This window comes from Simochromis diagramma, unplaced genomic scaffold, assembly GCF_900408965.1.
Source record: "Simochromis diagramma unplaced genomic scaffold, fSimDia1.1 OVJJ01000603.1, whole genome shotgun sequence".
Taxonomy (NCBI): Eukaryota; Metazoa; Chordata; class Actinopteri; order Cichliformes; family Cichlidae; genus Simochromis; species Simochromis diagramma.
This window is the reverse complement of record NW_024387414.1, coordinates 8,908,479-8,932,080: the sequence shown is the minus strand read 5'-3', so window position 1 is coordinate 8,932,080 and position 23,602 is coordinate 8,908,479. Positions and strand designations below refer to the sequence as shown.

The window sequence follows — 23,602 nt, the reverse complement described above, 5'->3', positions numbered from 1 at the left end:
AAACCTCATAAAATTTCAACAACCACCAAACAGCTAAAACAGTAAATGAGAGCAGGTACACGGATTCTGCACAAAGATGTAAACACAAAGCGTAGATCCGCCGACGGATCAGAAGCAGTGAGATGTCGCCTTTCTCACCCGACGGCACGGACACGGTCGGGGCTGAAAGCCAACAGCTCACTGATTCTGATGTTTCAGCGGGTCCACGCTTTGTGCTTATGCCCTTTTTGCGCTGATTCTGAAGCTGTTAGTTTTATCTCTCTCCAAACAATATTGACCGAACCAGCAACAAAAGACGATCCAAACTACACTTCACATAAACATTGTCTTGAATTCACTCAGACTTTTGCTGTTTTGCTTTCACCACGATAAAAATCACACTTCATGCACAGCTCTCTCTCTCAGTATACTTCAAGAACAGTTTCCCGTCTAAAAATCTGTTTTCTGTATTATTCGCTTGCTTGTTACACACAAGTCTACTGTTGTTTACAGCGCTGTCGACCGCTGTTTTTTTTCTTTCCTTTTACTTACTTCTGAAAAGAAAACCTAAGTTCTGCCGTTCAATAGGCTTCTGAACAAATTTAACCTTTTTAAAATTATGCAAAACGCTTAGCCGTGTCTCTAATAAAACCTCTGTAACTTCAGAGGTAATGTTCATATGTTGATTAATGGTTTTCTTTCGTTTTTGATCGACTGCAGAATAATTTTATAAAATCCCAGGCCAGGAAAATCACCTTCGTGTTTTTCTGTGTTTTATCCTCAGTTACTTTGACACAAAGGCATCTGCTGTGATGCTTACACCTTTGATAAAGTCTTGCGAGTGTCAGCTTCCTTTTTATAGATACAAAAATATGTAAATGTACTGATCTGAATTATGATATTTCTGAACGTCTGAGGCAAAATTTCTCAGATTCAAATCAAATCGAATTGAATCGAATCGTGGATCGAATCGATTCGGGACCTTGTGAACCGGAATCGAATCGATTCTAGAAATCAGTGACGATTCCCAGCCCTACTAACCACCACCTTACTGTGCTGTTCTGGCCTACTACTGTTAGTTATATTATGTTAGCATAGGCATTTAATTTTAGCCATTGAAAAATATTTTAGTATATGGAGTAAAGCTGGTTTCAGAATATCAGTCTCAGCTGTCTTAAACAAAATAGTAACAAGCATTTCAGGATAAAATTAGAGAGGTAATACTGTGGATGTCGTTACCGTGAATTGAAACTTTGAAGAAATCTGGAGGCTTGTCTTCACTAAATTGGAAGTATTTCGTCCCTTTGTTCAAAAACTGAAATAGCATCGTTTGGATATTGGCTTTTGTGAATCAATTAAATCAATGTCTTGGTCCACCAACTCAACCCATCCTACTCTAAACACAAAGTGCTTCTATAGCTGAATCTTCCCTTGTCATCAGTGATTCAGAACAGAGCTATTGTGACCACTACACTACTCACTATTTTTCATATGTTGTGCCATTTCTAGTTTTGCCTTTGCTTCCTTCTTCTTCAATAGGTAAGGCTAGACTAGAATACTTGTAGCCATGTGCCTCCCCCTGCAGTTCTGGAAGAGTAGCCACCTCAGTCAGTACACTGCTTACAATGCCAAAAACAAGTACCATCACGTTTTCAGGATTTTGATATTAAATTGTGTTGTAAGGATCGGTCTTCTGACATCCCTAGTGCTGTCAGGAAATTGTATTGAGTAATACAAAGAGAAGACTGCAATGAATACTCATTTTATATTCATCCACCATGCAGTCACACTGGCCACTGAAATTTGAATTGATTTGATAAAGGCATGTTTGAAATAATGACATTTATCCAGTGTCACAGGTTGTTGAATGTTTGGTGTCTACGTTGGCAGTGTACCCAGTAAAGCAAAATGAAAATCTGCTAAATACACACACATATCACTTTGTTTATTTTTTGCAAGTCATATTGACTTGGGCTTTTTTGCAGGAAAGACTTAAGGGTATGGTAATCCTTTAGAGCTACAAATTGAAAATTAATTGTTGGTTATATAGGTGGTGCAATGGTGCGTGTCATCTCACAGCAAGAAGGTCCTGGGTTTGAATTCACTGTGGCCTTTCCAACCCCGAGGACATGCTCTTGTTTTTGCTTTTTTTTCTTCTAACTTTATTTATCACTGTACAAAGAAACAGGGCAGCTGTGTCCTCAGAATTTTGAGATTCTAGTTGTGAAGGACAGATGATTTTAAAATCTCAACATTGATATCTCCTTAGATATATAAGTTATATGATTATCTTCACCCCCCCCCCTTTTTTTTTCTTCTTTTAAGAATATCAATATGTTGTCTAGCCCTGTTTTTAAATCAGCTATCGACTAAACTAGTTAGCAAGCTCAGCTAGAGCTTTTTAGCTAGATAACCACCTTTACTTGAAAATGCTTCATTGTGTGTGTTGGTCAGCCAAGGCTTATACCACAAAACAAGTTCAGCCTACCCAGGATATCTTTCCATTATCTGGCCTTAAGAAGGTGGTTATCAACTTGAAAAATCAACCTAAGGTTTCCAAATGCAACTACAAACACGTTCACATGAAAGGTATAGAGTTGGCAGCATATGACAAGTCACAAACAAGGACAGCTCTACATTATAGGTGTATATTAGCAGAGCGGCCAATTTTATAAAGGAAGATATGATGATTCTGTGATATTAGAAAAATATTAAGAAGGTAAATGTATATAATACAGGCTGCAAGCAGCATATTTGATGCAGACATAGGAGTAAATATGTGTAATTGGAAATGTTTGTATTAAAAGCACTATGTGAATATGTGAACCTTGTGTTCTTTAGTTAGTAAAACTAAAAAATAACTAGTAATTGAAAAAAAGTATTTCTTTCTGATTTAAAATCAGAAAGAAAACTGGATAAAACATTGAGACTTGGGCATCCACTTCTGAGAAGATTGGCAAATTCCTTAAATACGAAATTTCTATGTTTCTGTAGTGGTTAATTCACCAGTATGTGTGCAAGCTCTTTTAACAAAATGCTATTTATCAAAATTAAATGTTTTAATACATATTGTTGCTATCCATTAATTTTAAAATGGACTGTTTTATATAAAAGCAGGAAAAAGTGAAGCACAGTATTATTTTTTTTATTAAGATGCCAAATTACTGTTATTCACTTGCATACCCAAAAAGAAAAAATTGTTTTAGTGGTTGAATGTTGTACTTGACTAATTTCAGACGTCTCAGAGCAGTCCAGTGTGCTGGCTTAAATTTGGGTGGAAAAAAACGAAAATTCATTTATTTGAAACTTCCGTTCCTAGTGTACTCAAACTGAAAGATATTTGCCAAACAGATATTTGCCAAACAAAAGGCTGAATACTGAATGTATTGCCTTTTTGGTGTTGAGGACCCATTTCCATTCAAAACCAAAATATTTCTGGGCACTCGGCTCACTGACAGTCCATAAGGCCGATATGACATTACATTGCATATTTTGGTCTTACACATTTGATTGGGACTGGGATTTTGATGCTGCAAGTTTATAAAAAAAGAAATAAGACAACTACTTTTGCCATTAAGCCTCTTTTTCTTATGGAGTCATGTTTTTACCATGTGATGTTATTTCAGCTTCAGTTCATTTTATTCTGTTGTGGCAAATATAAGGCCCTATTTGTCATTGTTTTGGCACCTGGATGTGTGGAGTGCTAGCTTTGTTGTGTTAATGAATGGCTTTGTCATTTTTTCTTTGGCATGCTACTACACTCTACTGTTTGTAATTTTCATAACACTAGAGGCTACGGCTTTCATGCTGAATAGAAAAGAGAAGTGAGACTGATGAACACTGATTGCCCGGGTGGCTGTAGTCATTTGGGGGGCCCCCCAGCAGTGATACTGAGCAGGTACCTCCCCGCTGGCTTTCTATATCGCTGGTGTATTGCTGCTTTCCCCTCTCTGCCCAGCCTTTTCCTCTGAGTTGTATTTCCAGTCATCAACTTTGAATATGCATGCTTGTAAAAAGGATTGCTGTTTCTGTGACAGGCTAGCTTGAGTACTTCCTGACCTCTCTGGGGTTTATGTAACTTCTAGCCACCCAAACTGGGCAAGCAATGCCATAATCAGTACTGAAACATGACACCATGCGTCACCCCGTTTGTCACCCCACAACCGACATGTGCCACACACACACACTTGTACTTGGAGAAACCTGTGCCCACATGGTGATAGCCTGTCTTATTCACACACTTTCCACTTTGTCTAATAACCTGTTCCAGTGTGACACGCAGAGCTTTGTATGTGTGCATTTCTTCTTCTGTCTGTCTTTCACTTTCTGTCTTGGTTGCTCACTCTACGAAGCATTCTGTCTGCTTCATCCGCTCTAATTGTCTTGTCTGTTTGGAGGCCTGCCAGATGAGGGCGGGGGATAACTGAGGGTCAGAGGTAGACAGGAAGTCAGGCGGCCTTTGCTGTGAGCGGAAGGGGAGGGTTCAGTGGGAGGAGGGGCTGAGAACTGAGAGGGAGGAGGGAGTTGTACTTGGATTGAGTGTGTCAGGAGCATGTGGGAACGCTGCCAGCCTCAACTGCACAGTAGGTCTGAATTTAAAGTATGCCCTTTTATGCTGCTTTTCTTTCCTTTCTACTCTCTTTTGCCTCCTTCTCCAGGGATTAAATGGCTTTGAATATTTTTGGGGGTGATGGGTGGGTGAGTGTTTGCCCAGCGGTCAAAATGTGGAGGGTTTTTTTTGTGTGTGTATGTGACTGGAATGTCTTTTTGGTTGTGACGCAACCTTCTTGAACTCACGCTAACCTTTGACTGGCAGAAAGGGCGGTTGGACTACCACAGTGTCTCTGAGTATGAAAAGATTCAGTTCAAGGGGGACAGCTTAAAAATCACTTGTAAATTATTTCAGTATAGGGTGCAACAGATGAAATAAGAAAAGACGCAGAGGAGTAATGACCCCTTTGTCCTTGTGTTTACACCTATACAATGAGTGAGAAAATTGAGAGGATAAAAGAAAACCCTTAATATGACTAAAAACTTAAGGAAAGTTATCTAAAGTGAATAAGACTGGAATAAGTGCAAAAGTCTGTCATTCTGTTCCAGTCTGTGGTTTTTGCACCACAGCTTGACTTTGACACACTAAATGTCAATTGTATTGTCCCAAGAGACGGCAGTTGGCTTAGTGATTTGTAACTTCAGCAAACAGGTTTGTGTCAGTAGGAAGTCATTAAATAGTTGCCATGGACGTTGTAAGTGGAGACTTTTATTGTGTGTTATGCTTGTGTGTGTGTGTTTTTTGTTTTTCTTTTTTTTTTTTAACCACATTTGACTTACTCAGTTGACTGTTTACCTTAGCAGAAGAGGGTTGACTGTTGAAACCGGTATGTCATAATCAATCATTGCTCCCCGTTTTGTGAGTCAGGCTACAGTGTTGTCAGACAGGCTTTGCAAAGGTTAAAAAAAATGACAAGAGTATTTCAGTCACCTTAATTTTGGGCCTTTAATGTGAAAATCTGACTTTTATTTGTGTCTTTTTGGGTATATTTTTTTATATTGATCATGCTGTAGCAAACCTACAAAATGTAATCCACATGGAGCCAGGGTTTTTCTTGCATATGACAAAAAATGTTGGTCACCATCAAAGAGGTGCTGGCCTTCCAAAGGAAAACAAAACAAAAAACAGCCATTAAAATTTCATTTTATCAAGCTTCAATTTAATTTTTGTTTTTTAAATATCCAGAAACAACAGGAAAATGCACAGAGATCTGTTAAGTAAGTTACCCCACACTTAACCATATTAGCCATGTGCCAGTCAAGTATTTGAACCAAATACTTATCTGATACTGATTTAAAAAAGTGGATCGCACATTGGTGCTGATGACACAATCCATCAGTTTAATCAAAGCTGTTCTCTTTTGTTCAGCAAAACTAGCAAACACCAGCTGTTTGGAGGTGTTTCACACCGGCTATATCAACAGCTGCTATTTGTACGTTTGCAGATGTTTGTTTTGTTTTTTGTTTTTTTGGGGGGGGGGGGGGTGTTATCTTTTTTTTACCTAAACTGTGGTCAAAGCAAATGTTTTAGTAAATGACATCCTGTAGCGCTGTTTTCTGCCCATCTCCTAGCCCTGGACCTGTACAGGTCCTGGATGGAGGGAACATCAGCACCAATGATCCTCTCTGCAGACATGATTGTCCTTTCCAGTCTGGCCCTGTCCTGCTTTGTGGCTGAGCTGAACCAGACAGTGATTGACATGCATAGGACAGATTGGATGATGATAGTGTAGAACATGACCAGCAGCTTCAGTGGCAAATTGAACTTCCTGAGTAGCTGCAGGAAGTACAACATCTGCTGGGCCTTCTTTCAGACAGAGTCTATATGTGAGGACCACTTCAGATTGCGGGGATCCACTTCCTGTCTGTATGCTGACACATCATATTTCTGGATCAGACCAATGACAGTGGTGTCCTTGATAAACTATAGGAGTTTCACATATGGTTCTCCTGAGGTGCACTCATTTGTCTAGAGAGAGAAGAGCAGCGGAGAGAACACATCCCTGGATGAGGCTGGTGCTAATGGTCTGGTGATCCACTGACAGGTGGAAGCTAGGTGAACTTCCAGTGCAATGTCCTTCTGGTGGCTTAACAGAAGTCTTTCAAAGGACTTCACAGCCACAGATGTTAGCACGACAGGCCTGTAGTCATTTAATCCTCTGGTGGACTTTTTTGGCACCAGGATTTTTCTTGGGCCTGTTTTAACAAATGCAAACAGTTATGTGGACAATGCTATATCGCTATATAAAGTGCGGATGCAACTGAGTTAATCATACTTAGCTGCTTCATCAACACCCCAAGGCCCATTTTAAGTTACCACAAGGTCCAGTCATTCTTTGTTGTACTGTGAAAGCCACTGAAAATAATGGGTATGAGAGAGCAGCACCTGCTGTTTGTGTGATGCATAACTATGTAGAGTTGGGACCAAGCAGAGCTGTAGTCTTGCATGCTCTATGCAGTTTCTCTCTTCCTGTTAGCCCCCAAAACCCCATTCCCTTAGACACAAAGAAAACAAAAAACCCCAACAATTGTTTGACCCCCTTAAAGCAATCACTTTGGAGAGAATGGGAAGGGAAAAACTCCCTTTTAACAGCAAGAAACCTCCGGCAGAACTTAGGCAGGGGCGACCATATGCTGCGGCTGGTTGGGATGAGGGGAGGAAGACAAGACGAGACACACTGTGAAAGAGAGCCAGAGATTAATAATAACTAATGATTAAATACAGAGTGGTGTATAAATACATAGTGAGTGAAAAAGAAACAATGCATCAGTTGGAGTCCCCAGTAGCCTAGACCTACTGCAGCGTAACTAAGGGAGGATTCAGAGTAATCTGATCCAGCCCTAACTTTTATCAAAAAGGAACGTTTTAAGCCTAATCTTAAAAGTAGAGTAGGTGTCTCTCTCTCCTGAATCCAACCTGGGAACTGGTTCAACAGAAGAGGGGTCTGGAAGCTGAAGCTGTACCTCCCACTTTACTTTTAAGTACATTAGGAAAGTAAGTCTGCAGTCTTAGAGTGAGGTAAGGGGGTTATGCTGTACTGTAGTGTCTATAGCCCAGTTTGATCACACCAGTAAAATTAATACATATATTGTATGTTAAAAAATACATTTACATTTTTGTAAAGTACATTCTGAAAACATTACTCAACCATAGCCAAGATTTTTTTTTTTTTTAAATAAAGCTGAAATCAGAAGCATAATTGAAGACTTGCTTTAACTTGCTCCCTTTAAAAACTGTTAAATTATTTTTTTGGAAGTCATTTAAATGTGGAATATTTGTAGAAGAAATGCAAATAGCATAAAATAACTTCAGAGTTTTTCACACACCATAAATCTACATTACAATTTTGAGATCATAGTGGAAAAGAATAAAAACGTAAAAATAAAATATAGTACAAATACTGTTGATATGATTCATACAACTTGTTTCATTGCCATCGAATAAGAGCATGGATGGTACCAGTATATTTAGTCAAGTAATTTACCTAACTATAGTTTTAATATATTTATACTTCATTTTAGTATTTCTGACTCAGTTATATATATTTTGGACTCTTTTGTATTTTATTTTGTGATTAAAAATAAAAAATAAAAATAAAAAATAAAAATAGTCTTAAAATTACAAATTTTATCAAAAATAACTATCATTTCATGTACTTTGTTCAATAATGCATCAGGAAAACAAACCTGAAGAGCCTTAGTTTATATTTTGTGGCCAAACATTTCATAATGTTGTTCTTTACTGATGAAAATTTGACAGTCTGTTTGAAACTCAATAACTATGAAATGAAGTGTGTTTTAAACCCTGCATTTCTGTGTTTATTTTGGGGTTCAGCTGTAACAGTATCAGCAGGGAAGCTGCTGCTTCTCTGGCCATAACTCGTCCCTGCCACTAGACATTTGTGGCTGACAGCTGTCTGTCTTTGACTTAAGGTGATTTCATACTAGTACAAAAGATGGACAAATTTGTCAATTTAAGTAAAGCCAGGAATATAGTCCCCACAAGGGACTAGTGAAATGTGTGACTAGTTGACTAGCTGATGAAATGTTGGCACCAGAAATGCTAGTTGGTTAAACTAATCATATATTGTTGATTTCACTTCAGTTAGCTTTAAGTTTAATAAGAAAAGATCATTAGGGTGGATTGAACACGATTCATGATTGAATTAAGCTATTTGGCAACTAGAGTTTAATGGCCCATCACAGCTGTACAGATTCCTAGTGATGACTTAGGCAAGACCCCCTGGAGTCTAGATGCTGGTGGTGGTGATGAAGACGGAGGCTTGGATGAAGCTCTTGGTAATGTGAGAGAGGCGGAGATGAGGAGCAGGTGGTTTACACGAAGGTAACCTGTAAATTTGTATATTTCATTTGTATATCTTACTGTAAACCTACTGTCATTTAATGGTCGGGCATTGCACAGCTATAAGCATTTCACCTCATGTCATAGTGTGTGTGTGTGTGTGTGTGTGTGTGTGTGTGTGTGTGTGTGTGTGAGACAAATAAAATTTGAATTTGAATTTGAGGGAGAATGGCTGATGAGCACTGAGTGAAAGTGCACAAAGTGGAGGCCGATTGGCTTGAAGATGGTGGGCTGAAAGATGATTGGTCCAGACCAGTGATGTCAGCAATGAGCTTGATAGCTTGGAAAAGTGGAAGTAATGAAAAGCACTGTCTAGCCTCCAAACATCCAGGTAGTACACAGATGTGTGATTACACATCTTCCTTATTGAACTTACACATAAGGTTCATTTCAAAGATGTAACACACCCACCTACCACTAGTAAGGGGTAAAGTAAGGCAGATGACTGCAGTAGTTTGACCAAAAAATGAGTAAATTGGCACGTAGCAACTCGACAGGAGCAGTGTGTAACCACATTTGTTTGGATACAGTTTCCACTCCTTTTTGATTGTTCTCAATTTGAGTGTATTTTTTCTTTCATGTTTAATTGACTAGTAAATTAGTCAACAGGGAACCCCTGATGAGGTGTGAATTACGTTATGCCTCAGTTGGCTTGGGGGTGACGACCCGATCTTGTTAGACCTCACCATGCTCTTTTATCTTCTTTACCTTTAGCTCAGATTGCATATTAGTTTGGGAAAAAAAAAACAACAACTCAGTTTTATGTTGCAGCTTATGAGACATGTCATAAAAATGATCTATAATTTGGATTTAACTGTTAAAATGTCATTATCTTAATATAAAGTTAAGATGCAACTAAGGTAATTCTTTTCCTTTTTTTTCCATTTTTGCGGGGAAAACGCTTTTGCTCTGCACTCTCGCTCTCTTCGTTTCATAGATATCTGCCATGCGCACAGGAGAAGGTAGAAATCAAAGCTGGGGGAAAAAAAAAAAAAGTCCTCACTTCATCAAATCTTGAAGGCTGTAGGTTGACTACACACCCGCACTGTGCTTCTTGTGCATGAATGTATGTGGTTGCCTCTATGTGTGTTCCTCCTTACGCAGGCACTGGCCCTGCTCTGCCTTTGCACTGCTTCAATAATGAAGGAGCTGTAAAGGTCTGGCAGTAAGCCCTTTGCTGAGTTCTCTTCCACCTCATCCCTCCCATCCTCCCTCCCTCTCCTTCTGTCTCTGTCTGGCTCCCTCTCTCTCTCCTTCTCTCTCTCTCCCTCTCTCTCTCTTGCATCCTAAGGGACCTCCTCTCGGCTCCACTCTTCAGTTTGCACCGATGTTCCCATTAATGAATGGCATCATCCGGCTTGCTTGTTTTGCACAGTTCAGTTCCACTTCACTGCCTGGTGTCTGACCTGCTGTGCCATCTCTGATTCAGAGAGCACCACATCATTACTCAGAACAACCACAGCACACACTAACTCAAAAAACCTCTAGAAGGGCACTTTCAAAGCACATCCTCCACCGAGGCAAATGTCCCATTTCACAATTTTTAAGAAAGCAATTCAGATTGGTCCCCATATTAAATTGTTTCTGCCTTAGTGGAGTCTTCCAGCATGAACAAAGTCCCATGAAATTTGACTTTAGAATGAGCACATAGCCCTGAGAATGGACCATGGACTCCATAACCATTTACCATTTCCCTCGGGATGAATAAAGTATGATCAATCAATCAATCAATATAAAGGACAGACACACTGATTCCTTTAACATGCATTCTTTCTCATGACCAGGTAACTCATCTGGATGTCCATTTGTAGAAGTAGGAGTTTACAAATGAAAATGGAAACCACCCTACTGCTCAGTTGATCTATGATTGTTATGTTTATTACTTTATCATTTCAGTTGATAGTGAAAAAGTACAGTAACGCAGGGTATCCTTTAGAGTGGGCCTACATTGTGATTGACAAGTCTCCATTGTATGAATATGGTAGGGTTGGGCGATCTTCTGAATCGGTCTTGTTGCCCTCCTGTGAGATTGCCAGTAAGTGAAACCACTTGTGCTGGGACAAGTCATGCAAAGGTGGCACTGTCCAGTCTCCATGTTTGTGTACTGTGTGGCTCAAACACAGAGCAAAGCTATCCAACTAGCTCGACTGCTAGCAAAATAAAGAGACACAATTGGATTTATTTTCTAATTCCAGCCTGACATGTAAGGCTATACCAGCAGGAGACATTTGTGCATATATGGTGTTGAATGATCATAACGAGCCTACCGTAATTATTGGCTGTACATTTGTGGATATCACCTACAAAGTTAAAACTCTTAAGTCATTGAATTTGCTGCTGCTTCTTTTTTTTCTTTATGCTTAAAGTTCTAACTTGTTCCGTTCATTCTGTTGCTATGAGTATTAAATAGCTTGTCTGTCTCTCCTCCCTTCTTCAAAAGGCACCACACTTTGGAGTCTTTCATTTGCAAACACGCCCAGTGAAGTAGGGGGGAAATAACTGAGTATCTCTGCAAACAGACTTTTACATTAAGCTTTAATTTAAATCAAGATAACAGACAGAGAGGTCCTCCTGCATTCTCTAGTTTTATTCTAATGATGAATCAATGCCATGGCTACAGATGTTTTTAAAGAGTGCAGAGCTCAGGATTTATCAGAGTTGAAGGGAAAAACAGTGTTGATTGGCCAGCTGTGGTGATCAGTGATGGAGTTACCACCAATAAGAGTTATGAGTTTACCTTGAAAAATGTCATCCCTTGTTAGTAGGGTTTTTTTTTTCCACATTAAAGTGAAGTAAAGAGGCTGATGTGGATTGGAAAATACAGCAGGGAGGCAATGCTAGTTATCTTGGGCAGCATAAGCCTTTACTCGCATTTGAGACTAACAGTAGACCCTCTACAGAAATATATTTGGGAGAATGCATGTGAATCAAAAATATTACAATACAAGTAGCTCAAATAACTTTTTTGATTCAACATAAAAACTGATTTTTGTAGGGAATAGATGAGTTTCCAAACTCTCCCTACACTTAAACTGTGATGTATAAATAGGGGATAGCAAGACTGAAAAAGTTCATATAAATTATGATGCACCGTCCCTCATTTTCTTAGTCAGTTACACTTCTTGCTTGAAATGTCCAGTTTCAAAGCAACAAGATGACAATAGTCAAAACTGACCCTTCATGACAGGACTTCACTAACTGGTGTTGTCACATTGACTTTGTGTTTTATATTCTGTCTAGGATAGGGTCCTCTCCTCTGTTTGAAAGTGATATACAAATAGATGGCACTTCCACAAAGATAAGACCGAGTGTGTGGGGGTGTTTATGTGCGATAAGACATACACAGATTTGTTTTGAATGTCAAGAATAAAGTATACTAATTATATTAACCAGTACTCAGAAGTGAGGCTCCTTAGTTGCACTGCTGGTATGTAAAGTGTGTTTGTCAGCTACTAATTGTGAGAGTTGTCCCTCTCTGGATGGATGGTCTCTTGCTTTCATTTTGACTCCTACTCATTCGTGCATGCACGCAGTGCTAGTCCTTGAAATATCATCTTAAATCTCACTGAGTGTCTGCCCTCTGAGCTGACACTTAAAGATGCAAGAGGGGCAAATGTCCTACTTAGAATTGCTCTCTCTCTTCTCAGTCATTGGCCCTGGTTGTCAAAGAGCCCAGACTAGACCATACTATGTATTCTGACCAAGTCCCAAACCCACGTCATGGCTGTTATTTTTTTTTAAAAATGTTATTTTTGGAATCACTGGGAAAATTAGCATCATAAGCAAAGCAAACACAAAACAGAGGCCTGAGTTTATTTTCCTCAGTATGTTAATTAACAAAATATGATTTTAGATCTAGTCATCAGCATAATGAAAGACGTTATTGCTATTCACATGGCTTTAGTTTAATTAGTAACTTTAGAAACACTGCTGCGGGGCAGACAGTGCTTCCGTTTTATTTGGTTAAGTGGGTAGTAAGTCAAAGAGAGAAACAGTTTCAAATATTTACCCATTTGTGATAGTACTTCAGGAGTTAAAAACAATACTGTTTAATGTAAAATCAATTTCCTCTTTTTTTTCTCTTTTGCTTTATTAGTGGAATTTAGACAAAGGCCTGACATTTACTCTGGACTCATACTTGGATGTGAATCACATAAGGTGGCTGTAGACATCTTTTCTCTATACCTTGCATTCCTGCTTTGTCTCCTCACAGTCACCCCCTAGTGTTTAAAACTGACATAGCTAGATGATTACGTCCAGCATACTATACCTATATCCTATCTGCGCCCAAAAGGCTTTTTGTTGGAATTAAGAATGTCTTTCAGCGCTAAACTTGTTTAAATAAAGGAAGAAGTCAAATAGTGCATTGCACAAACACAAGGATATATGGTCTTTCTTTATGAAAGCCTGCTGGATCTGTTGTTGTGCTTCTAAGGAGTGTAGCATGATTACATTTATAAAGCCTGTCCTTCAATTTGCTGGACCTATTAGTTAGTTAACTGTATCCAGTACATTTAGTGTTGTATTTGTACTGAAATAACCCTGATGTAAAGATCATGCAGTCTGTTGGAGAATGTTTGTTTGTTAAAGGATGGAGGAAAGAAAACGTCCTTTTCGGCTTTGAGATCCTGGTTTACTTGCACGTTATCTATAATTATCTTCACAGATGCATACATGTGCACACACAATGCATAGTGTGCTGACAGTGTTGTTTCTCCTTAGGCTAGTACAGTTTTCATGCTCATTCACTTCTTTTGGGTGTGTTGGGTTTATTGAATGGTTAACCCAGTGGATGCAGCATTATAATTATCTGTATTATACAAAATGTTTTGAACTAATAGTAAGATGAAAGTGGCCTGAACAACTCCCATGTGACCAATTGTTATTTCTAGCTGCAGCATCACCTTTTTAAAAACACCTACATTACAAGCATTTTGATGGTTTGACACATTTCACACTTGCAGAAGACAGAGAAACGCTATGTCTAATTTAAAGTTTATTAAAAATATTCAAAGCTGGCTTCTTCCTGGTTTAAATGTTTAGGGAGTGACTCAGAATATAAGAACAACTGGCACATAGTTCAGGCAGCGACTTAAGTGAGGTCTCTCAATTTCCCTCTTAAATTTCACCATATGAAAAAGAAAAATACATTTTGATCTTAAGTATATTAAACCCAGCTTAGAAAGTCCTTGTGAAAAATAGCAGTTCTGGTGTTTGTTTGTTTTGTTTTTTCTTTTGGAGAAAGCCAAAACCTCTTTCATTGGTATCAATGTTTTGTTTTTGTTTGTTTTTTAAGTTAAGGAGATGGGCAGGTTATTCATTCACCTTCCAAACTCCTTTCAAAACATACAACCTGGCTGAAATTAAACAGTCATGGTCATCCAGAATTTTTCCAGACTGAGGTGGAGGTAAGAACACAAATAACAGGTTCAGCTCAAGCAGTCATCAAGTGGTCTTTACTCTGTGAGCTCCCTAGTTAAAAGGTCCATGTCATGTTTCATTGTGCACATGTGATTGTAGTGCATTGGCAGTGTGTTAGATGTCTATGGGCAGCTACAAACTGCCCATCTACCTGTAGAAAGCATTAGATAGGGGCAGTATCAGAAGTATGTGGTAAAACCGGTCTGTGGGCTACTCTTGCTTGTGCTATTGTTGGTCCATCAGCCAGCCACGGAGAAAAGCGAAGTTATAAACATACAACGAGCTGAAATGAAACAGTGTTTTAAAGCAACAAAATGAATCCACTGCAACTAGGTTTCTACTTTCATACTTTTATTTCTTTAACTTTGGAGTTTTATTGGGGGGGGGTGCTTTTTCCATTCCGGTTAAATGCCACTATCACTCCCTTACTTGTTCTGTTAAATGCAATGCATGTTATCCATATCCAGCAATGAGCAGTTGGGATTTTGGAGGACTGCACAAGTGTAGGTTTGCATTGTTGGAAAACTCTTAGGCTCTCCATAAACAAATAGATGCGCAAATGGACAAATCACAGGACCATACGTTTAGCACAAGAAGGCAGGTAACTATTTGGTGAATTCACTACAGGTGATTTTATGTGTTCATTCACTTGCAACTTAAGTGGACTATCTACTTCTGTGCTACAAAATGAAATGAAAATAGTAGATAGATATAATAGAATATTGTGAATTGATTCTCATTAAATTTTGAAGGCTGGCTTTGTTTTCCAAGAAATGCATAAATCATTATATTGTTGAGGCCTGTTTAAACTTTCTTTCTTTTTTTGGCTAAAAAGAAAAATGGTTAAACAGGACACCATCCATTTTCATCATAGCATGTCTAATTCAGAATCATGGCAAGGATAGATTGGATCTAGCATTGGTCACTGAAGACAAAACAAAATCACACAGTTGAGTCTCCGCTACAGAATAGCTGTCCTTGATTTTGTGTGTATTTTATTTTTAGCTTGAGAACACGGCAGTAAACTTATTCACCAGTGAAAACCTCATTGTATAAAGAAGTAGTGTTTTATCAATCACCTGTTCAAATTTAATTCTTAAATAACATTTAAAAATGTGAAGTGTGTGCATTGTCTATTCCAGTGCAGCCTTTTTTTCATCCTGCACAGTGTTGTCACTGACACTTGGTGTCATTGCATTTGAGCTGGATAAGGAATTAATTTTTGGGATATGAGAGTAACAGCTGGCTTTTGGCTCTAGAGCCTCGTGGGTGCTAGCCATCTTGTCATTTACAGCCAGTGCATTGCTAGCTCTGAGCTCTCCATTTTCTTAATGGTGAGTTGGTGGAGACTCTCATGGTGGTTCAGGCAAGAAATGAGAGCAGTGGCGCACTAATACAGACCCTTTGATGAGGAAGTAATGGAGTGTTCAGAGACAGACACCTGTGCCTCTGCAGCCACGCTGCTTCTCTATGCGCACACACATTTTTTTTTTTTCCACCCGCTTCCTTTTACCAGCTCTGCTACTCCCCTCCCCTTCTCTACTTCCCTCCCCTCTTCCTTTCCCCTCCCTCATCTGTCCTAAAACGAAGCCACTCCCCTTGTACAGAGCTGCCAGGCTTGTTTGCATATTAACTGTCTAGTTGCCAAGGAGCTGTGGCTTCATGCCATGTGACCGTTGAAGCATGTGTACGTTGTTGACTGCTATACTCTTTTCCCCTTCATTTTTTAAAAATCTAGTCCGGGTAGAAAAAACATTTACCATGCAGCAAAAATGTTTCATTAAAAGCAAAAAAGTTACTGAATCTGGTTTTAAATGAGGCATTATTCCGACTCTCTGGAGGCTTGTACCAGGTTATTTTATTCTTCAAATACTTGATGTTTTTTTTCCTGAAGATAAACCATTGTGGGATGTACAAAATTCATACTTGTGTAAACCTGTGGCAGTTAAAGTAATGAATGACAAAGTTTTTTTATGTTTTCACTGTTGCAGTTTAATGAGGACTGTGAGGAGACTGTATTTTTATTTATTTTTATGTTTGTCTAGGGCGGATTGAATATATGACTATGCAATATATGACTGTGAACTCATTACAATGTGAGTGTGTGTTGTCGAGTCATCCTTGGGGAGTGTAGCCTGGTGGACATTATCTGACAATAGATTTGTTTAGCTTGGAGAAAATGCTGTTGCTCTGCTCGCAGCAAGCATGTGGTCTGCTTTAAAGTCCAAACTCCAAGGCCTGACTTGGCAGGTTGATACAAGGTACGCTGCTGCAAACACTTAGAAAGGAATATTGCTGTGCACACATGGCTGTGATCTCTGTAGAAAAGACAATATAGAGCTTTAAGAGCAAACCAGAGGGAGATGGTGTGAGAATTTCTAAAGCCACTGCTATAACAACACCCCCATTTACACACATACAGATTTTGAATAAGGCTGTTAGAATATGTGTACAACATGGAGTGTAAAGCCATATTGTATTGTAACCTCAACACACTACCCCACACATTTCACACCATAAACTCACAACCCATGTGAGGAGGATCGGCATTTAATAATATAATAAGTTATATATAAAGTAACACTATATGGGATGTGTTCCTGCCTGGAAGTCTGACTCCTTGCTTCCTAGGATAATGTCTTACTCTGTGTTTTATTTACTAATGTCTTCACAACCGCCATGCAGCTTGTGTCACCCTGACCGGTCAGATGGCATGTGTTTCAAAAGCTGTTCGTATTTTGAATTGTGGTAATTATTCATCCCATGAATGCAACCATTTAGTCCTTTAGTTTCTTGGTGTCTTAGATTTGGCCATTAGAATAACTTTTTTTAGAAATGGCATGAAAAGTGTGTCCCTCCTTGAATTGAACTGGACAGACAACAAACTCTGTTGTGTGCAGCTGCATTTGAAATTGACTTTGTGTTGTGTGGGAAGGATATTGGTTTACCTTGTTTTAAACACAGACTAAAAACAGCTGATGGCGTCCGTCAGTAGCTCAGGCCTAACCCAGTCGTTGGGGGGTATTGTACTTGGCGTCAAGCCAGCCTGTGTCTAAATAATTCCCAATACCATGTGCCAGGCTGTGCACATGGACCCTACATTGTGCTGTCAGGAGTTCCCTGAAAGGCCTTCTTGCTCAAAGAGTTTGTGGTTCACAGGAAGAGCTCCATGTCTTGGACACATCCCAGCTTCCACTCTTGGTCACCCCTCCCCCAAGACTTGTAGCAGGGTGACCTGGCCTTGACCCGGTAAAAGTGTTTGAATTCACCGCTGGAGACAGTGTAGGCTGTGTGTGCCAGATTTAATTAGGAAGTTGAAAGTCTGTTATACGCTGTTTGTATGAGAAATTTATTTTTAGCCTTTGGAAATTTGTTTTTCTGTTTGTTCTTCTGTCTCTCTTGGAATCTGCTGTTCTATTTATAAATCAACATATCACTATCAGTAACCAATATGAGGAAGTGAAAAGCTACGATGTTGACAATCTGTGGCGTGGGAGAAATCCAGTACTTTGGGGGTTAAGTTGTGAAAGTTAATGTAATAACTGCTAGCACCATCTGCTGGCCTACTTCCTTACAAAGAGAGAGAGAGAGAGAGAGAGTGAGTAAGAGAGAGAGAGAGAGAGAGGGAGAGAAAAACGAGTCTGGGTTTTAACGACATCTCTAATATTCATGCTGATGCATTTTGCTGCTTTGTGCTTTCATTTTCCGCCGCTCTGCCTGCCAGAGTCTCGAGCTCGCCACACACGCCCGAGCCAAGGAGAGGGGAGGGCAGCGAGGGAGAACAAGGAAAAAGATAAGTGGGGGAGAAAGGAGGAAAAAACAATCAGCCAAACAAGCGAGCAAGATAACACAAAAAAGGCTTTTGTGTGTAATAAAAGGAGTAACCTACCTTATCCCAGCTGGTGAAGAAGACGAGGAGAGGCACAAAAAGAGAAACGGCTAAGCGGGAAGAGCAAGAAAGAACAAGAAACAAGAGGGTGAAGGCTCAGAGAGGCACTGAGTGCACTCACGAAAGGCAGGCAAAAAGAGGAATCAATGAGAGGGGAGGAGAGAGGAAGGCAACTCTGACACACACACACACACACACACAGAGAGTGAGTGAGGGAGACTTGGGTGAAGCCGGACGACAGTAAAGCAGCACACAGCAGCAGAATGAGAGCTTCCTGGACTGCCACGCACCTCCTCTACCGCCAACAGCGCTGCTCCCCCATCACCCTGTGAAGAGACAGGCGAGGGTGAGAGAGAAAGAGCGAGTGGGAGAGAGAGAGGAGAGAGAGTGAGCTCCCATGCGCTCCTCTTGAGCCCTGCCTGCTGGGGGAGGAGGAGACGAACAGATCCGGCGCTCTTGCACTGCCCGAGGAGAAGAGCTGACCGGGAAGGAGGAGGGGAGGCAAACGAGGAGAGAGGGAGGGGAGGGGGGGACACACGGCTCAAGGAAGAGTGAGAGACAAACGAAAAGGAGAGAGTGAGTGTGTTTGTAACAGAAAGTGTGAGTGAGCAACGGAGAGAGAAGAAACCCAGCGAAAGGGCAAGGCTTTTGTTAGCCGGTTGGAGAGGGGGAGGAAAGAGGAAGGGAAAAAAAACACCATGTCTACAGTGAAGAGGCCAAGAGGAAGGGTAAGTGAGCTGTGCTGAGAGCTGGGAGGGAGGAGGGACAAGGGGGAGGAGGAGGGGCCGGCAGGAACTGAACAACCTCCTCTGCTACTGGCTCATGCTGCACTGCCGCCATCTTGAACTCATTGCTGCTTTTTTCCCCTTTCCCTCTATATTCATTTGCTTTGCTGTGCTGGACCTTAGCATGGTTTACTGGATGTACAGTATTTTCCCCATCCCCACTGTCCAATCATACATCACTTTTCATTCTCAGTTGAATTCTGCTGCCCTGTTCTGTAGTTTATGTACAGTGTATGTGTGTGTGTGTGTGTGTGTGTGTGTGTGTGTGTGTGTGTGCGTGTGCGCGTGTGTGTTTGTGCCCTCTATGAGTTGAGCCTGTCAGTCACCAGAGACCTCACTACATGTGGAAATGAGAGGGTGGGAGCGAGGGAAAGGTGTCCGGCCCAAATGGAGCTTACTCTACCTTTTCATTAGCTGTAATAGTCCCTGCCGTTTTCATGGGACTGCGTGCTGCTAGAGAGATTGAAATCACTGCAGTGCTGGCAGGCTGTAATTTCAGTTATTTATAGATGTATTACACAGCTGCAGTGCTCTCACTTTTGGTGCATTTTATCTTTTCTCTCTCTCTCCCTTGCGCTCCCTTTCTGATAGAAACCTGTTTTCATATTTAGTCTTCCTCTTTCCTACCTCTTTCATGTGCGTTCATGTTCTTCCGCTCTTAAACATTACTTTCTACTCCTCCCTCTGTCTCTCTCTCTCTCTCTCTCTCTATTTTCTTTCTTTTCACCAATAACTTAAATGAGAACATTCCAGCACGATCTGGTAAATTTCCTCCTAATAGCCTCAGCGGCGTGGCACACGTGAAAATCATAATGCAGCTTTTGTGTGTATGTGTGTATTTTTTTTCTCCCCACTTCTTCCAAATGAATTGCTAGTTATTCAGTTCCCTCCCCCACTTTGTCAGTGAGGTTCAAGCTAATTCTCTTTATTTAGCTAGCAGTGTGGAAAAAAAGCAACCAGCCGCGCCTGGGCCATGTAGGCATACGCAACACATTTTTAGATTAGGTCATCCATTTATGGGTTCCCTCTCTGCTGAGCTTAAAGCCCACCACAGGGTGCTTGTGTAGTCATAACCGCAGTCACGCCATCTATTATGCACATATTATCATGTATCAGGCAGGCTAGATTATTTATGTCTGCGAGGCTCACTGTGACCTGGTACATTGAACCAGTGTTTAACCCTCCGTTTGAAAAGCTTACTTGAGCCAAAAGAATTTCAGTTGACTTTTGATGTCACATGGTTTCAGAGTTCAGACAGAGGGTCATCTGCCCTTGATCTAAATGAATTCTTGGAGGAAACATTGGCCTTTCATCAAGCTCAGTGTCTACTAGTAGAGTAGAGTTAAAGTGAGCATCATGCAGAGCATGGCAGGTCCACCCCCCACCCCCAGCTTTTGAGATGGGGACAGCAACAAGCTCTGCTGCCGGAGTGCTTCACACAGCCTTGAGAAGGTTCTGTTTTTCTGAATGAGTGATATTTTCATTCGTCACACGAATGCACCCTAGTATGTTGCGAATTCATAGAAGGCTGGATTTTAACATTTAGTTTCTTCCTTGTTTTAGACCTTGTTTCATATTTATTACATTCAGCTGCTTACTGTACAGTAAAATGGCATCGCACTGTGCTTCCACGATATTCTATGAAGGAAACAATAATTCGATTGTGTTAGCTGAGCTGTGTGACTATAGTGGATCCACATGCTGAATGCAGCTATAAATACAAGCAGTGGTATTAATGGCTTGTTTTTTTTGTTTTTTTTTTAAATAAATGCTTATGGTGTTACAAAACAGGAAGATGTTTTGAACAATATCTTTTTTTCCTTTTTTTTTTTTTTTTTTTTTTTAAAAATTGTTTGTTACCAAACCTAGTGACAACACACCTATATAAGTAGAAATACATAACCTGTAAATGGCTGCAGGCTGTATCAGTACATCCACATTGTACCTCATTGGCTTTGTAATCTGTTATATGCATTATGTAAATTAAGGCTGATGTTGTTGTTTTTTTTTTTGTTTTTTTTCCTGTTTTGTATTTTTTATTTATTTTTTGTGAGTCAGTGTTTTGTAGCTAGTATTTGGACATTTGTTTTGTTATTAAGCTTTTTGTTTTTAAAGATCTTTGCATCACTAGATTTTTCTAAGGTGCAGCTTTTTGTTTCGAAGGCTAGATGACATCACACACCTTTTACAGTACCATGCTCACTATGTTTCTGTTTATTTTTCTCTTTGACCATAGCCTCGAAAGAACGCTAATGGTCCCGGAAGCCAGATACGGGTCCTCAGTCCCCCAATGAAGAGCAGCTCATCCTCGTCATCATCCTCTTCATCTTCCTCTTCATCTTCATCCAGCTCCTCATCAGAGAAAAGGGTTCCACGGAGGACGCATCATCAGATGGATTCAACTCCACAGGACAAGCAGGAGAAGGCAAATAGGATAATATCAGAGGCTATTGCAAAGGCTCGGCAAAGAGGGGAGAAAAACATCCCAAGGGTTATGAGCCCAGAGAGCTTCCCCAGCTCTTCTTCGCAGTACAAAGCCCACCGTGATCATGAGCACAAAGGAAATGGGAAGGCACGGTCCAAGGAGAAGGCCTGCAGGAAAGCTTGTATTGTACCCTCCTCCAAGCCCAAGCAGAAGGCCAAGATCGGGTATGTAGTCACAACCATTAATGCTCAGCTATAAACTGCTGCAGTGCGCTGTTGCTTTGGCAAAAAATAATCCACTAAGCATCGCTTTGATCTCATTTCTTTTAACTCAACTCATGCTTTAGTAACAGCGGCATTTCATGAGCCCGTATGCGCAAGTAACATGTGCCACTGATTAACTATCTGTCATTATACTTAATATACAAAAGACAAAGAAATCGTAGCTTCAGCGTTTCAGAATTCAAATTAGGATTTTTAAAAAATTGTATAGCAATAATATACACCACTTTAATATGTAAATAGGATAAACAATACATTGAGACAGAGATTCATATAAAATGAAAAGTTACAGGACCAAATCTTACATATTGGAAAGCTTATGTCAGCTATTGTATTTTCTATAGATTATGTAGTGAAAAACATGTTAACATTATTGATCACTATTTTGTCACTACTGGAAAATGGTTTAACACATAGCTTGCGTTCAGTAAAAGTCACGTTTATGTTGAGGCTCTTCACTTCACTTCACTTCATCCACATCCACTTTTCTAACAGTTCCCACTGAAGCTTAGGAATTTAAAGGGATGGTTTAGAGTTTGAAACTATTACATATTTACGATGATTGTTCTAAATGTTTGATTCAAGAGCCAGTTTAAAAAGAGCAATTTTCAATAGGGGGAAGAAAAAAAAATTTTTTTTCAAGTTCCCAAGTCACAGATCAGTAAGTTTAAACTTGAATTAATGTTACTATACATGTACTTTGTCTTTTTCTGACTTAAGGTAATTCCTTCTTGCTATTTGCATCAATAAAGCAGCAGCATTTGACTGATTTTAGGTTCTTGTGTATCGGTTGATTTTTATTGGTACATTTTTACATTTATTTTCTGCCTGTGGTTGCCAAGATGGAAGCTCAAAGTTCAACAGACTTTACTGCACGCCATAACAATAAACCAGGCTCAGTCATCAGCATAGACATGGGAGGAGCACACAAAGACTCCATTTACATGCAGGACAGTGCTTCTTAGTATGTTTTTGTGAGTAGTGCTGATGTAAAGATACCTTAATCTGTCTCCCATCCCCCCGTTTTTAACTGCTATAAGCAGTATGTAGCTCTAAGCCACACCCAGCGCAGCCTGTTAAGATATCAGCTGGTGCAGATGTGAATGCAGAGGAAGGGAACTGAAGGAATGGGGGAATGTTTAAATATATCACATTGTACAGCTAGAAAAAAAAATCGCTATTGGTTTTAAAGCAGCACCCACATTTGAGATCTAGCGTGAGAGTGGCTGGAAATGGTCAAACTGAATATCTGGTTGGCTGTGGCCTTGGTTAATAATTAGATGAGGTATGCTGAGGGAGAAAATCTGTAGCACATAATGAATTTCACATGTCCTGTGTGTGATAATGACAAAGTTTTGGAAGTGCTAATGTTTGGGAGAACAGTGAGATGATGGAGGCATCAGTCATTGTGATACAGTCTGCCTACACTTTCAGGTTTAGTTGGAGGTAGGTGTCTGTTGGTGTTCACATTAAGTCATGTCTCAGCTCCATGATGAGCTCCATGAGGTTTGTGGATGTGATTGAATTTTTGAACAAGCTCAGGTGTGATCTTAAAATGAAAGCGTTGTTTGAACTTGTTATTTATCTTTGACTTTTAAGATCAGGAAGCTTCACTCATATCGGTTAGAGAGTGCACACCCAGATCTTTTACTCTTCTAACCACCTTGCATCCGTTGAGACAGTTCTTAAAACCATCAGTATGTAATCAAGTGCAGTCTAAGACTTGATGGCTTTAAAGGACAGCTAACCGTGTGTTTGCAGTCTGTCATTTAAATGTGTCACAGATAACAGTCATTGTTGTTATAAGCTAATGAGCTAAGTAACCCAAGCAACCATACCTGGGGTAAATGTTGTTTTAAAAAACAAAAAAACAGTCAGACCAAAATACAGTCAGTGATATAGACCACA

General features: G+C 40.0%; 1 protein-coding gene and 1 long non-coding RNA gene across 8 annotated transcripts in view; one reads left to right on the top strand and one right to left on the bottom strand.

The window, feature by feature from the left end:
• The window catches only part of chd9 (chromodomain helicase DNA binding protein 9), a 70,237-nt gene that overhangs the window by 7,812 nt on the left and 38,823 nt on the right, over window positions 1–23,602 (top strand). For 3 of the 7 annotated variants that reach the window (XM_040011706.1, XM_040011704.1, XM_040011705.1), the window contains exon 3: window positions 21,225–21,637. In XM_040011706.1, coding sequence (XP_039867640.1) covers window positions 21,225–21,637 — 413 coding nt within the window. Of the gene's footprint in view, window positions 1–4,412; window positions 4,580–18,729; window positions 18,932–21,224; window positions 21,638–23,602 lie in introns of those variants that run through there. The other 4 variants (XM_040011710.1, XM_040011709.1, XM_040011707.1 and 1 more) reach the window with 4 other exon arrangements.
• Window positions 5,243–18,553, bottom strand: LOC120721412. Its single transcript, XR_005693161.1, has 2 exons — window positions 18,204–18,553; window positions 5,243–7,208 (listed from the first exon to the last, which is right to left on the bottom strand). It is a non-coding gene; the product is annotated as an uncharacterized LOC120721412 (long non-coding RNA).